The sequence below is a fragment of the Hemibagrus wyckioides genome, linkage group LG07, assembly GCF_019097595.1.
Source record: "Hemibagrus wyckioides isolate EC202008001 linkage group LG07, SWU_Hwy_1.0, whole genome shotgun sequence".
Lineage (NCBI taxonomy): Eukaryota > Metazoa > Chordata > Actinopteri > Siluriformes > Bagridae > Hemibagrus > Hemibagrus wyckioides.
The window spans coordinates 1,741,210-1,754,111 of NC_080716.1; the positions used below are offsets into that span (position 1 = coordinate 1,741,210).

The following is a 12,902-nucleotide window of genomic DNA, read 5'->3' on the forward strand; positions in this document are numbered from 1 at the left end:
CTCTCTCTCTCTCTCTCTCTCATCAGAAACAACCGCGGGTGAATTTCCGGATTCTGATTGGTGTTTTTTTTTATTAGTAATGTAATCGTTTCTATGGTAACAACTATGTAAGGAATAACATCATATTTAAAGCTATTATATTGTAAGTGATAGCATGAGTTATGATTAACTATAAAATATGTTTAATAACAATGTTTATTGTATAATGTTTGGCTTCTTTTTTTAAAATAAAACAGCCTGTCTTGAAGAAAAAAAACTGTTTCTTTGATTTGAATCATTTAATGAATCAAATAACTCGACTCAGTGAAAGAAGAACCATTATATATATATATATATATATATATATATATATATATATATATATATATATATATATATATATATAATTTTAAATTATATGAAATATAAATGTTATAAATGTATAAATGTATACAGTTATAAATGTATAAATGTAAATATAAATGTTTCTTTTTATCGATAGCCACGAATCCTAGGATAGTGGGCGGAGCCAATAAGTGACCAGCCACGGAAAAATGAGCAAGGTAATTATAATTCTTCAGCTTGTAATTCACAGAAACACAAGTGTTTTAATATAATTTTTTCAATAATTACAAAAGACGTCGTTTATTTAATCACACGTGTTTGTTATGCTGACGGTGAGAGCAGCCATGTTTATTTGTTTATTTTTCCAGTGTAGGAGCTGTGTATTGTTGTTGTGTAGGGTGGAGCCTCATTAAAAAAGATAATAAATAATATCTATTATTAACCAATCGATGTTTAAATATCCAATTGTCGATTTGTTTTATTCTTGTAAAAATACATTGGGATGTATGTACATGATAAAAAATAAAAATAGCGAAAGTGTGTAAAAAATGTTACTTCCGGTACGAAATGTTTGTTTGTGTTCGGAGGCGCTTCCTATTTTTACAGACACCGTGTGGGTTGCCATAGATGCAGGGGGCGGAGCTTCGTCAACTCGGGCGGGAATAGTTTAAATATGATCTTAAAAATAAAGACTTGAATCATTTTTAACATATTAAAATATCGTTGTATGTTAAAATCTATTCACAATAGCGAGCGGTGTTGTTGTTGCACGCGATTTTAAACTTAAAATGAAAGTTTATGTGTAAATGAACGATTAAACAGCGTGCACACTATTCTGCCACGCTACACAACAGCACGCACGGTACAATGTGGCGCGCGCGCGCAGTTTCCGCCTCATTTGCGCCCGGAAGGTCACTGAGCTGGTGACGTCGGTTTTGCTTCCTCTGAGCCGACTAGCTTGCTCCATACGACTTTCTGAAAAGTCTCATTACTCCCCCCATTACACACACATTAAACCGGGACATGTTCATTAATCCTGCACAAACAAACAAACAAACAAAACACGCTGTTGGAATTTAAGAGAAAAAAAAACAAACAAACAAGATCTCGTGCGACGTCTGGATTTTAAAAAACCGGCGCGTGACCCAGGATCTCAACGTAAGCACTTTCAAGTTAGCACAAAGTGCGCGAGGCCTAATCGCTAACTAGCTAGCTAGCTAGCTAGCACAGCCGTGGCGCGGTTTTGTTTACTTGTTTATTTTCTGCGTGTTAAACTGGCTAATAATCCGTCGTGCATTTTCACTTGGCATGTTTTAAGCTTTGTTTTAGAGACTGCGCCTTCACTCTGGAGGTTTGAGTTTGCGTCCAAAACTTAGCAGCGGGTCACATTGAAAGCTGGTGCTAACCGTAGCATGTGCAGGAGAGGCTGTATCCTTAGGGCCGCGTCCTAAACGGCGCGGTTTAGCATGTGTAGTGCACTACATTCCTAGTCGACGCCATTTTAGTTTTCATGCACTATATAGTGTAGAGAGGAGATGTATAGGATTGAGCCGTAGCGGGGGATGGGGGGGGTGTTATGCGAGTTGTGTTTGTTTTTATTCTTTTCTTTTCTCTCTTTCGCATTAAACAGAAAAATGTAACGATATGCTAAACAAACTTAGCATTTAAGATCAGTGCAAAGTTTTGAAGTAACGGTTTTTCTTACACCCTATGTAGTGAACTAGTAGGGATTGGGAGTTAGCCTAGCATTAGCTAGTGGACTACTTTTGCAGAGCCGGCTTTGCAGAAGGCTAGCTAGCTAACTGCTTCGTGTTAAACGTGCGACTGGGGAGTAAAACAGTAAATAATTAGCATAAGTAAACATAAAAATACTCAAACGTAAACACAATTTGACTTTAAATAGATAAACAACTGAACTAGCCGTGTCGCCGGTTTCGCTTGCTAGCTAAGTTAGCTCCAGTGTGTCTCAGCTAACTTTTCTAACTGTTCTCGAAAATTCCATCAGTTATATATTACGTATAATATCTCACGCGCACGTTGTTTTTGTTATTCCCTTTTTAAATGTTTTTTTTTTAATGGGAGTGTGTTGAAAACGTGGCCGTATCCCAATTTGCTCCACGTTCCCTATCAAGTGCACTACTTTAACGGCGTGTGTCACTCTGAGCACTTTCTCTCCCCACGTGGGAGTGATTTGGGACGCGACCTTCAGCATCTTGTTGTTTTTTCGTGTGTTTGTTTATTTATTCTCTCATCACTTTTAGTTGTTTAGTGGTGGAGCACGTGACCAAAGCAGGACGTGATGTTTGTAAACTCAGACACTTGTCATGCTCTCAGAACTGATGTTTTGTTTCTAATCTCTCTCTCTCTCCTGTCATTCTCTCTCTTTCTTTTTCCCCTCTCTCTCTCTCTCTCTCTCTCTCTCTCTCTCTCTCTCTCTCTCTCTCTCTCTCTCTGTCATTCCCCCCTCTCTCTTTCTCACTCTTTCTCTTTTTCCTCTCATTCTCTCTTTCTTTTTCCTGTCTCTCTCTCATGCTCGCTCTCTCTCTCTCTCTCTCTCTCTCTCTCTCTCTTTTTCCATAACATTTTCCCCTCATGTTTCTCTCCACACTCCCCTTTCCCTGATTTTGCTCTCTTTTTCTCTTTCTGTTTCTTTTCCTCCCTTGCTCCTCTCTTTACTGATTCGGACTTTCCCGTTCTTCACGTCCTCCTCCATTTTTTTTTCTTCATTTCTGTCCATCACACCACACATCCTTTTCCTCACCTTGTCCCTCTTTTCTTTCTTTCTTTCTTGATACATATCCATGTCTTTCCCTAACCCCTTACTCTCCCTCATTTATCATCACGTCTTTTTTTTTCTAAACTCTCTCCTTTCTTAAAATCCTTCGCTCCTTCTCCGTGTGAAAGCGTGCGTTCCTCAGTTTCCGATCCGACCGCGTGCTCGGACTCACGTAGCTGTAGATCGTTAACACGGGCTCGTCCCTGACTCAGCACAACAGTACGGCGTTCGAGGTGTCATATAATAAACCGCTAATATGCCTCACTTCATAAAACAGGCCCCTGTCATGAGCTTCGAGACTTTAGGATGTTTTTAGTCTGTTATTTTTTTAATGCACAATATTTCTCCTTTTCAAGTTTATGTATATGATAGATTTAACTTTATCTTTCTGTTTTTGTGTGTTTCACCAATCAGGTTGAAGAATTCCTGCAGGCTTCCCGATGGATCGCACGTGTGTGAGCGTCTGATCCAACCTCTGATCTCATGGTGAGTTACACACACACACACACACACACACACACACACACTGTCATACCTTCACTCGTCAAATCTCATTTATCGAGCAGATTTAATCCTAAAACTATAAACAACAAAGAATTCTATATATAAAAATCTCTCAACGTTTGGGGGGAAAAAAGTGAGTTCATTAAAATAAATAAGCTTAAAAGTGAACAAACACCTCAGCTCAGGGAAAGTTGAGATTTAGACGATTATCATTGTTATAGATTATACATTATGTTCCTGGTGTAGAAGTGAGTCAAAATAACTTCCGCTGTTGATGTGTGAAAGCTCTTGATCTTTATACGGAGTTTTGTAGACGTCGTCTCATGCACCTTCAGCTGATGAAGGAATGCGGAAACCTGAGAGGCGGATTCAAACCTTCACTAAATATAAAGTGTAACAAACTCGGGTCTGTTTCATATACAACCAGGCTGAAAATGTCAGCACTTTTCTAACCTGACCTCAGCAGACGTTCATGGAAACGTTGCGATTTGTTAGTGGTCATTTCCGTATCACAATATCTATCGCAGCATCGGTAATATCGAGTTTTATATTTTCCAGTAATGATTTTTGGAATAATTCCCACAGGCTTCTCTCTCGCCCTGACGTCTTGGTTTAGCCAGGATCCAAAATGAGCATAAGCAGCGATGAGGTCAACTTCCTGGTGTACAGATATCTACAGGAGTCGGGTAAGGGGGTTACGTTTTGGACACCATGCTGAAAGGCTTTGCTTTACAAACAGGGAAGCCATGTAATAAACCGTGTCATTGCCGGAACTTTCTCTTACACGCATGGTCTGTAGGTTTGGTGTACTGTCTGGATTTCAGTAGTACAGTCGTGAATTATAGTTAGTATGAATGAACTCACGCAATTCAAATAAATAAATATATAAACACACACATACACACATCTATTTTTGCAGGATTCTCTCACTCAGCGTTCACGTTTGGCATAGAGAGCCACATCAGCCAGTCGAACATCAACGGTGCACTCGTTCCCCCCGCAGCGCTCATCTCCATCATCCAGAAGGGCCTGCAGTATGTCGAGGCCGAGGTCAGCATCAACGAGGTGAGTTTTGCTTCTGCGTCAAACCGTGTAATGATAAATAAATAGCACGGATCATGTGCACTGATCAGGCATAACATTCTAAGCAGTGCCAGGTGAAGTGAATAAGACTGATGATCTCCTCATCATGGCCCCTGTTAGTGGGTGGGATATATTAGGCAGCAAGTCAGCATTTTGTCCTCAAAGTTGATGTGTTAGAAGCAGGACAAGCGTAAGGATTTGAGCGAGTTTGACCAAAAGCACCAAATTGTGATGGCTAGACCACTGGATCAGTGATCTTGTGGGGTGTTCCTGGTCTGCAGTGGTCAGTATCTATCAAAAGTGGTCCAAGGAAGGAACAGTGGTGAACTGGTGACAGGGTCATGGGCGGTCAAGGCTCATTGATGCACGTGGGGATCGAAGGCTGGCCCGTGTGATCCGATCCAACAGATGAGCTACTGTTGCTCAAATTGCTGAAGAAGTTAATGCTGGTTCTGATAGAAAGGGGTCAGAATACACAGTGCAGGACGGGTCAGGGCTGTTTTGGCAGCACCAACACAATATTAGGCAGGTAGTCATAATGTTATGTAACATGTTTGAGGTCTAGGTTTATCTGATTATTAAAGAATAGTGTGTTTTCTACTTAGTAGATAAGCAGCACAGTATTGTAACCTAACTCTATATCCTCAGGATGGCACGCTCTTCGACGGCCGCCCGATCGAGTCTCTGTCCCTCATCGACGCCGTGATGCCCGATGTGGTGCAGACACGTCAGCAGGTGTACCGCGACAAGCTAGCACAGCAGCAACAGGCCATACCGGGGACAGCAGGCAGCGCCGGGACCAAGAACGGAGAGAGCGCTGCGAACGGAGAGGAGAATGGCGGGCACGTCTTATCTAGTAAGATATACCACATGGGAAGTAATGCTCAGGTCCTGATGGTGGTGCTAAAGCTCTCCATTTTAATCATCTCCTGCATTCAACTCTAGGAAAAGTGATTTTTTGCAAATCTTTCTTGTAGATAGTTTCTTTTAAGTATTTGCATGGATAAAACAAATATTTGTGTAGTAGTCAGTAAACAGGAAGTGACTGCAGATTAGCAGGGGTCTAAGGATCATGCTAGCTTTTGGATTTGCCTCTTGGGCACTTGTCAGTGTGTTCTCCTTGTTCCTGGCAGATCACCATTCGGACATGATGGAGGTGGACCGGGCGGTGGAGATCCCGGCCCATAAGGCCATGGTGCTGCGTGGACACGAGTCTGAGGTTTTCATCTGTGCCTGGAATCCGGTCAGCGACCTGCTCGCGTCAGGGTCAGTAACACCCATTTAGACAAGCTTGTATCTTTTTCTAGTGATACTGTAATGTGTTAGTGCCCGAGTGTGTGTTCTCACTTTGTGTGTGTGTGTGTTTAGGTCTGGAGACTCGACGGCGAGGATCTGGAACCTGAGCGAGAGCAGCTCAGGAGGCTCCACCCAGCTGGTGCTGCGCCACTGCATCCGTGAAGGAGGCCAGGACGTGCCGAGCAACAAAGACGTCACCTCACTGGACTGGAATGTGAGAGATGCACCGCAGCATGACCTCTGCTCGTTTGTCTCAACATATCTTTTCCCTTCTGTTTCTGAAAGAGGAAAAGGAGCACGTCGTTAATAGAACCTTCATTTAAAAAAAAAAAAAAAAACTAATTTAAGTTAATGGAAGTTGCAGTAATTCATATTCTCTGGAAACGGACCAAATGTGTCTCTCTCGCTCCTCTCTCTCTCTCCACCTCACACTTAGTCACACACTGTGCCAGATTCAGCTTTAATAGCCAAGTCTTTAACAGCATCATTAATCTGTTTCTTATTAACTGTCTCTGCCTCCCTCCACTTCCTCTCTCTCTGTAACTCTCTCATCTGTATCTCTTTCTCACTTACTGTCTCTCTCACTGTATCTCTTCCCTCTGCATCTGTCTCTCTCACTGTCTCTTTCTTTTTCTGTATCTCTCCTCTTTGTATCTGTCTTTCTCACTGTCTCTCTGTATCTCTCCAGTCTGTATCTGTCTCACTGTATCTCTTCCCTCTGTATCTGTCTCTCTCTCACTGTCTCTCTTTCTGTCCCTCTCTACTCACTTTCTTTCTTTCATTCTGTATCTCTCCTGTCTGTGTCTCTCTCCCTCTCTCTCTCTCTCTCTCTGACACACGCACACTGTATTTCTCTTGGTGTCTCTCTTCTGTTTTTCTTCTGCTAATCTCTTCTTTGTATCTCTCTCTCTTTCTCCAGAGTGAGGGTTCACTGCTAGCCACCGGCTCCTACGACGGTTTTGCCAGAATATGGACTAAAGATGGTAGGTCTCCATTTCTCTTCTCCACAGCGGCTCTCTACTTTAAAACACAGAGTCAGTTTATTAGTAACCTTCCTGTAAATGTCACTTTGGGAGATTTTTATTCATTACATTGGTCGTCGTTTTCTAATTAATATTAAACCCTCATTTCTCACTGCCGCTTGGCTGACAGGTTTTTTTCTTATTACTCAGACCCTATAATAAACCTCATACATCCTCTTAGGTAACCTTGCCAGTACTCTAGGCCAACACAAGGGACCTATATTTGCTCTCAAGTGGAACAAGAAAGGCAACTTTATCCTCAGCGCCGGTGTCGATAAGGTAACTCTGTTTGCTCCATGGTCCGACTTTCCAAATGATTGGATGCTCTGTGTGCTTTAAGCAAACAAGGCTGTTTTCCTTTCAGACCACAATTATTTGGGATGCACACACCGGAGAAGCCAAGCAGCAGTTTCCATTCCACTCAGGTGAGCTGCTTCATGGATTGCATTTTTAGTATTAATGTTTTTACTTTCATTATATATGCACATTTTATGTATCTATTCATTTATTTTCTCACATTTTTCACGTGTCTAGCTCCCGCTCTTGACGTGGACTGGCAGAGCAATAACACGTTCGCCTCCTGCAGCACAGACATGTGCATCCATGTGTGTAAACTGGGCCAGGACCGGCCGGTCAAAACATTCCAGGGTCACACGGTAATGCTTTATGGCTTTTTTTTTTTATTTTTATTTTTTAAACTCATGCCTATGTGATGCAGTTCCTTATTTCTTCATGCACTCGCTTTCGTAGAACGAAGTGAACGCAATCAAGTGGGATCCCACCGGCAGCCTCCTGGCCTCCTGCTCCGACGATATGACGCTAAAGGTGACTTTCTATATAAACAACCTGCTTAGTGTGTCGTACTCATTTTAGTCCTGCATATCCATTCTGTGTAGTCTTTCTAATACATCACACACAGTCACCTTGTGTTCTGTGTAACTGTTCTCTGGGTCTGGTTCATAATTCTGTTTCTTTCCAGCTTTGGAGCATGAAGCAGGACACGTGCGTTCATGACCTGCAGGCCCACAGCAAAGAGATTTACACCATCAAATGGAGTCCCACCGGACCTGGAACCAACAACCCCAACGCCAATCTCATGCTGGCCAGGTACACACTCCTAACACATGAAATTATAAAGCACTGTATTCTCTGTATCTCTCTCTTTTCTATCTGTCTCTCTCGCTGTATCACTCCTCTCTGTATCTCTCTCTCTCTCTCTCTCTCTCTCAATGCATGTGACTAAGCTTCTTCCCGGATCCTTTTCCTCTTGCAGCGCGTCATTCGACTCTACGGTGCGGCTGTGGGACGCCGAGCGTGGTGTCTGCGTACACACTCTGACACGGCACCAGGAGCCCGTCTACAGCGTAGCTTTCAGCCCGGACGGCCGCCACCTCGCCAGCGGCTCCTTCGATAAATGTGTGCACATCTGGAACACACAGGTGACCACAACCACGCAAACACAACTCTCTGGATTCCAGGTTAAAACCTTTATCCTTTACTGATTTTCTGACCATGTGTTTCCTCATGTGCCCACAGAGCGGCGCTCTTGTAAACAGCTACAGAGGGACAGGCGGGATCTTCGAGGTGTGCTGGAACTCCACCGGTGATAAAGTGGGAGCGAGCGCATCAGACGGATCGGTATGTCTTGATATTTTACTATAGTTATGTAGACACCTTATTATAATCGTACATAGCGTACATTCCTCTTCTTATTATGATTATTATCCAGGCTTATGGAAGTCCACAGAACTCTCTCTATACACCAGTTAGTTTATGTACAGTCCTCAGGCACTCCAACTCCACCTCAGGGGCAAAATGTGATTCTATATTTGCAGTGTTATCAAGTTAACTCAGGATGCTGTGTCTATAATTCCCAACCGAATTTGACAGCAAATTCGCTTGCCGAACAGGAAGTGAGGCCATTTTTCAGCAGCACTTTTTTATACGCAGGCATCAGGCATAATATTCTGAGCAGTGAGAGGTGAAGTGAATAAGACCGATGATCTCCTCATCATGGCACCTGTTAGTGGGTGGGATATATTAGGCAGCAAGTCAACATCTTGTCCTCAAAGTTGATGTGTTAGAAGCAGGAAAAATGGTCAAGCGTAAGGATTTGAGCGAGTTTGACCAAAAGCGCCAAATTGTGATGGCTACACCACTGGATCAGAGCATCTCCAAAACTGAAGCTCTTGTGGGGTGTTCCCGGTCTGCAGTGGTCAGTATCTATCAAAAGTGTCCTTTAAGTCCTGTCTTAAAGGGAAGACTGCTGCTAACATCTTGGTGCTGTTTTGGCAGCACAAGCGGGACCAGCACAATATTAGGCAGGTGGTCATAATGTTGTGCCTGATCAGTGTATGTTTATCCACATAACACAAAATGTTTACCAAGGAGCTTCTTGCTCATTGGCAAATTGGCAATCAAATATATATCTCCATGGCAACAAGTGCTGATGGACTTTCTGTTATGTTGTTGGGAGTGAAAGTGCTTGGCTCCTCTTGCAGCTATATTTATATTTACACTTTATAGCTCAAATAGTTTACTTTATAAATCCAATTAGCGCTGATGTTAAGGAATAGCCCACTGATGACCCACTAACAGATGACGGAATTGAACTCACGGCTGCTTTATCTGCGTTCCAGGTTTGTGTATTAGACTTGCGGAAATGACTCTGCCAAGGGGGACGCCATGCATCGACAAAGAATGTGCAGCTCGCCAAATCCACAGACTCTCCTCACACGACCAATAAAATCATCCACGCCCCCAGGATCCAATTTTTTTTCTTTTTTTGTTATTATAGATTCACTTCCCCCTTTCCGCCATATCAAGAGTCAGTCTGCGACAGATTTACATCCTCGGTGATGCGAGCAGCAGAAAGTGTCCTGATAACACACTGAACACGAAGCGGTTTGATTTTTTTTAATCAGTCTGATGAAGGCCATTAGGTCAGCGATAACGATTCAGCGTATTGAACGGCTTATTGTGTGTATATATATGTGTGTGTGTATGTATGTATGTATGTATATATATATACACACACACACACACACACCAGCTATGCAACGTTAACGGCTAGACAAAACAAGTGAGTCGGTTCCTAAGAGACTTAACGAAATTATCGCCAAGACGACGTTTGTGTCTGATCTCCGTGTCCCTGGCTAGCTGTAACAGTCAACACAGTTCGGGTTTCGTGGCTTCTTCCCGGAAAAAAAGTTCACAGGTCCACAGTGATTAGTGGTCATGAATGAATGATCTCTAAATCAGAGTAAATTCGGTTTGCGTACTAAAAGGTTGGAGTTGTTTTTTTTGTTTTTTTTTTTTATAAACGTGAACGCGACTACAACTACATCTCCGATGACGACGTGGAATTTGCGCCCCGGTGTTCATCTGAAAGCCGAAAAGATGGTTCTCGTCCGAAGTTCTTAAGAACAACCATCCGAGTTTCTTTTATAAAATACCATTAGACAGTCATAGGTTATTTTTTTTTTTTTTTCTTTTTTAAACTCCAGAAGCGAAAGGACGGACTGCGGAGACGTTTCTTTCCTGCACTTTAGATGGATGCAAAGAACGCAAAGAAATCCGTCCGAGCACTTAATTCTGGATGCGCCTTTTTTTTTTTTTTCTTTTTTTTTTGTATCACGTGTATTGACTTGAACGTTAACTAAGTTCTCTAGGATGCTCGTCTCCAACACTTTTGGCATCCCGAGTATTTTCGCCTACTACGACTCTTCACGTTATTTCGTCGAATCATAATTCGCTTGATTTTTTTTTCTTTCTTTCTTTTATTTTTTTTTTTTCCGTCCAGAATGTGGCTAAAATTTTTGTAAAGAGATGAGTATTTTGATGCTTGCTTGAACTAATCGATACTACATAGATTGTACCATAAAGACGCCTATTTATTATATTGTCTATGACAGTGGAATGGTATTTTATAACGTTTTTGGTTTTAAAGACACGCTTTTTTACGGCGAATCCTCCTTTCCGGGCTCGGCGCTCCTCGCCTCGCCGTGTTTGTTTTTTTTTTGTACTCTTTTTTGGAATCTTTTTGTAATTCTGCTTTGTTTGTAGTCATCTGCGCGGAAAAAAAAAAAATATCTAAAAAAAAATACATAAAAAAAAAATTAAAACATTTTTCAAATACAGGGCATATCGTTTAAAATAAAAAATAAAAAATAAAAAAAAATCGTGGACCATGTAAATAAATACCTGTTCAACTCACTCGAACCCTCTCTCTCTCTCGCTCTCTTTTTCCCCCCCTTTCCTTCACTTCACTTTGTGTCATTTTTTGACCTAAAATATTCCCTCCCTGTTGGTTCCCCCCCCCCCCCGCTCACTTTCTTGCAAAGTTGATTTGACTTTTTGTGATTTTTTTTTTTTTTTGAGTCAGATCACATGGAGAGAAAGTAAAAAAAAAAAAAAGTCCAGAATAAAATATATTTTGATAATAGTGTCATTTGTGAGTATTTATTTTTTTTATCCTTGCATCCTTTAGCTCCACCCACTCTCATTAAGGGTTGATTGATGGGGATCTTGAAAAGCATCAGAGTTGTTTAATTGAATTTTTTAACATTTTGTCCATCTAGTTGACCATTTAGTATTAAACACACTTTCAAAAAAAAAAAGTGTTTGGACCCCTATGATTGCTGCTGGTCACCTGCCTGTAACCTCCAGACAAGCCAGCTCTCTCTTCCTCTCTCGCAACATCGACTAATCAAGGAACAGAAAAACTATGATGAAATTTACTGCAAGAAATCCACTGACAAAAGGTGTGTGTAAAAGATCTCTTGGAGGATTCTATCTCTGAACCACAGGGACGGGAATTGTCATCTAAATTCATGCAAAGCAGCCGGACTATTTGCATTGAATGGTTTAAAGCCAGTGTTGGGTTCTGCCTTAAAGGAAAAAACCTTCACCCTGAAATGTATTTATATCCACTTATTGGTTATCCTCGGTGCTGGATTTTCAGTACTTGCTGTCATCACTGTGATTTGAAATGAAATCTGACTGAGATTGATTGTATAAATACAAAAGATTTGATTTGTATAGAGAAGGGAAATTGAGAAGTGTCCCATTAGAAATGAGGAAAAAAAAACTTGAATTGAGGAACAAACTCATAACTGAATAATTTCTCATAATGTCATTCATTCTGAGTCAACGGCGTTTGGTTTTAATTCAAAGGTGCTGGGAAATGACATGAGTCATTTTATTTGACTCGGCTCATGTGTGAGAGTCGACTCGGTCTGGACTCACTCATCAAATTTTACTCCTTCATATAACAAAATTTAACAGTAGTATTGTATCAGGTCTATTTAAATACAGAGGAAGTGGGAAAGGCAACTAAAGAAAGAAAAACAAACTCCAAATCTCCAATTCATCTAGGAGAATCGACTCATCCACGAACGATTCAGCACCAGTTTGAATACAGGATTATTGTGTGTGTGTGTGTGAGAGAGAGAGTGAGTGTGAATGCATCCGTTGGTAGGACAGCATTTTCTCCACATTCTTAGAACTCTCAAACACTCAAAGTACATCGCTGCCTTCTAGTGTGAATGCAGTACGGGATTGTAGTGTGTGGGTGTGTGTGGCTATGCAAATAGTGTGACCACTGACAAAAGAAAAAATGAAAGAAAGAAACAGACAAGAAAGAAATTTACGCGAGTCGCCTGTCAGTGTTCATATTATAGAGCCGACTCAAAGAGTCGACTCATTGAACAACACGTGAGAACCTGATCGTGTGAATGCACGATTCTATCGCCGGAAGGCGTCCGCTTGTGCGACAGCATTCTTTCACTCACACACACACACACACACACACACTGTGGCCATGCAAGTTGTGTGAAAATGGTACAGCGAAAAATAAGATGATACATTCACGTTTGCGAGTCGACTCTAGGTGCTCA

The 12,902-nt window shown here is 41.6% G+C and overlaps 1 protein-coding gene across 3 annotated transcripts; it reads left to right on the forward strand.

Annotated features, from left to right (window-relative positions):
* Nucleotides 1–1,252: 1,252 nt before the first annotated feature.
* On the forward strand, nucleotides 1,253–11,347 carry tbl1xr1b (TBL1X/Y related 1b). 3 transcript variants are annotated; one of them, XM_058395937.1, is made up of 16 exons: nucleotides 1,253–1,482; nucleotides 3,515–3,586; nucleotides 4,190–4,290; nucleotides 4,524–4,669; nucleotides 5,336–5,543; nucleotides 5,821–5,953; nucleotides 6,056–6,197; nucleotides 6,903–6,966; nucleotides 7,187–7,284; nucleotides 7,370–7,430; nucleotides 7,540–7,661; nucleotides 7,756–7,830; nucleotides 7,985–8,112; nucleotides 8,279–8,444; nucleotides 8,542–8,643; nucleotides 9,645–11,346. In XM_058395937.1, the coding sequence occupies exons 3-16, from the start codon at nucleotides 4,233–4,235 to the stop codon at nucleotides 9,669–9,671; spliced, it is 1,530 nt and encodes a 509-aa protein (XP_058251920.1). In that variant the 5' UTR covers nucleotides 1,253–1,482; nucleotides 3,515–3,586; nucleotides 4,190–4,232; the 3' UTR covers nucleotides 9,672–11,346. The 3 variants fall into 3 exon arrangements, with proteins under 3 accessions (XP_058251920.1, XP_058251921.1, XP_058251922.1); XM_058395938.1 differs by lacking the exon at nucleotides 4,190–4,290 and having other exon boundaries at nucleotides 9,645–11,347; XM_058395939.1 differs by lacking the exons at nucleotides 1,253–1,482; nucleotides 3,515–3,586 and having other exon boundaries at nucleotides 4,233–4,290; nucleotides 9,645–11,347.
* The last annotated feature ends 1,555 nt before the right edge of the window (nucleotides 11,348–12,902 follow it).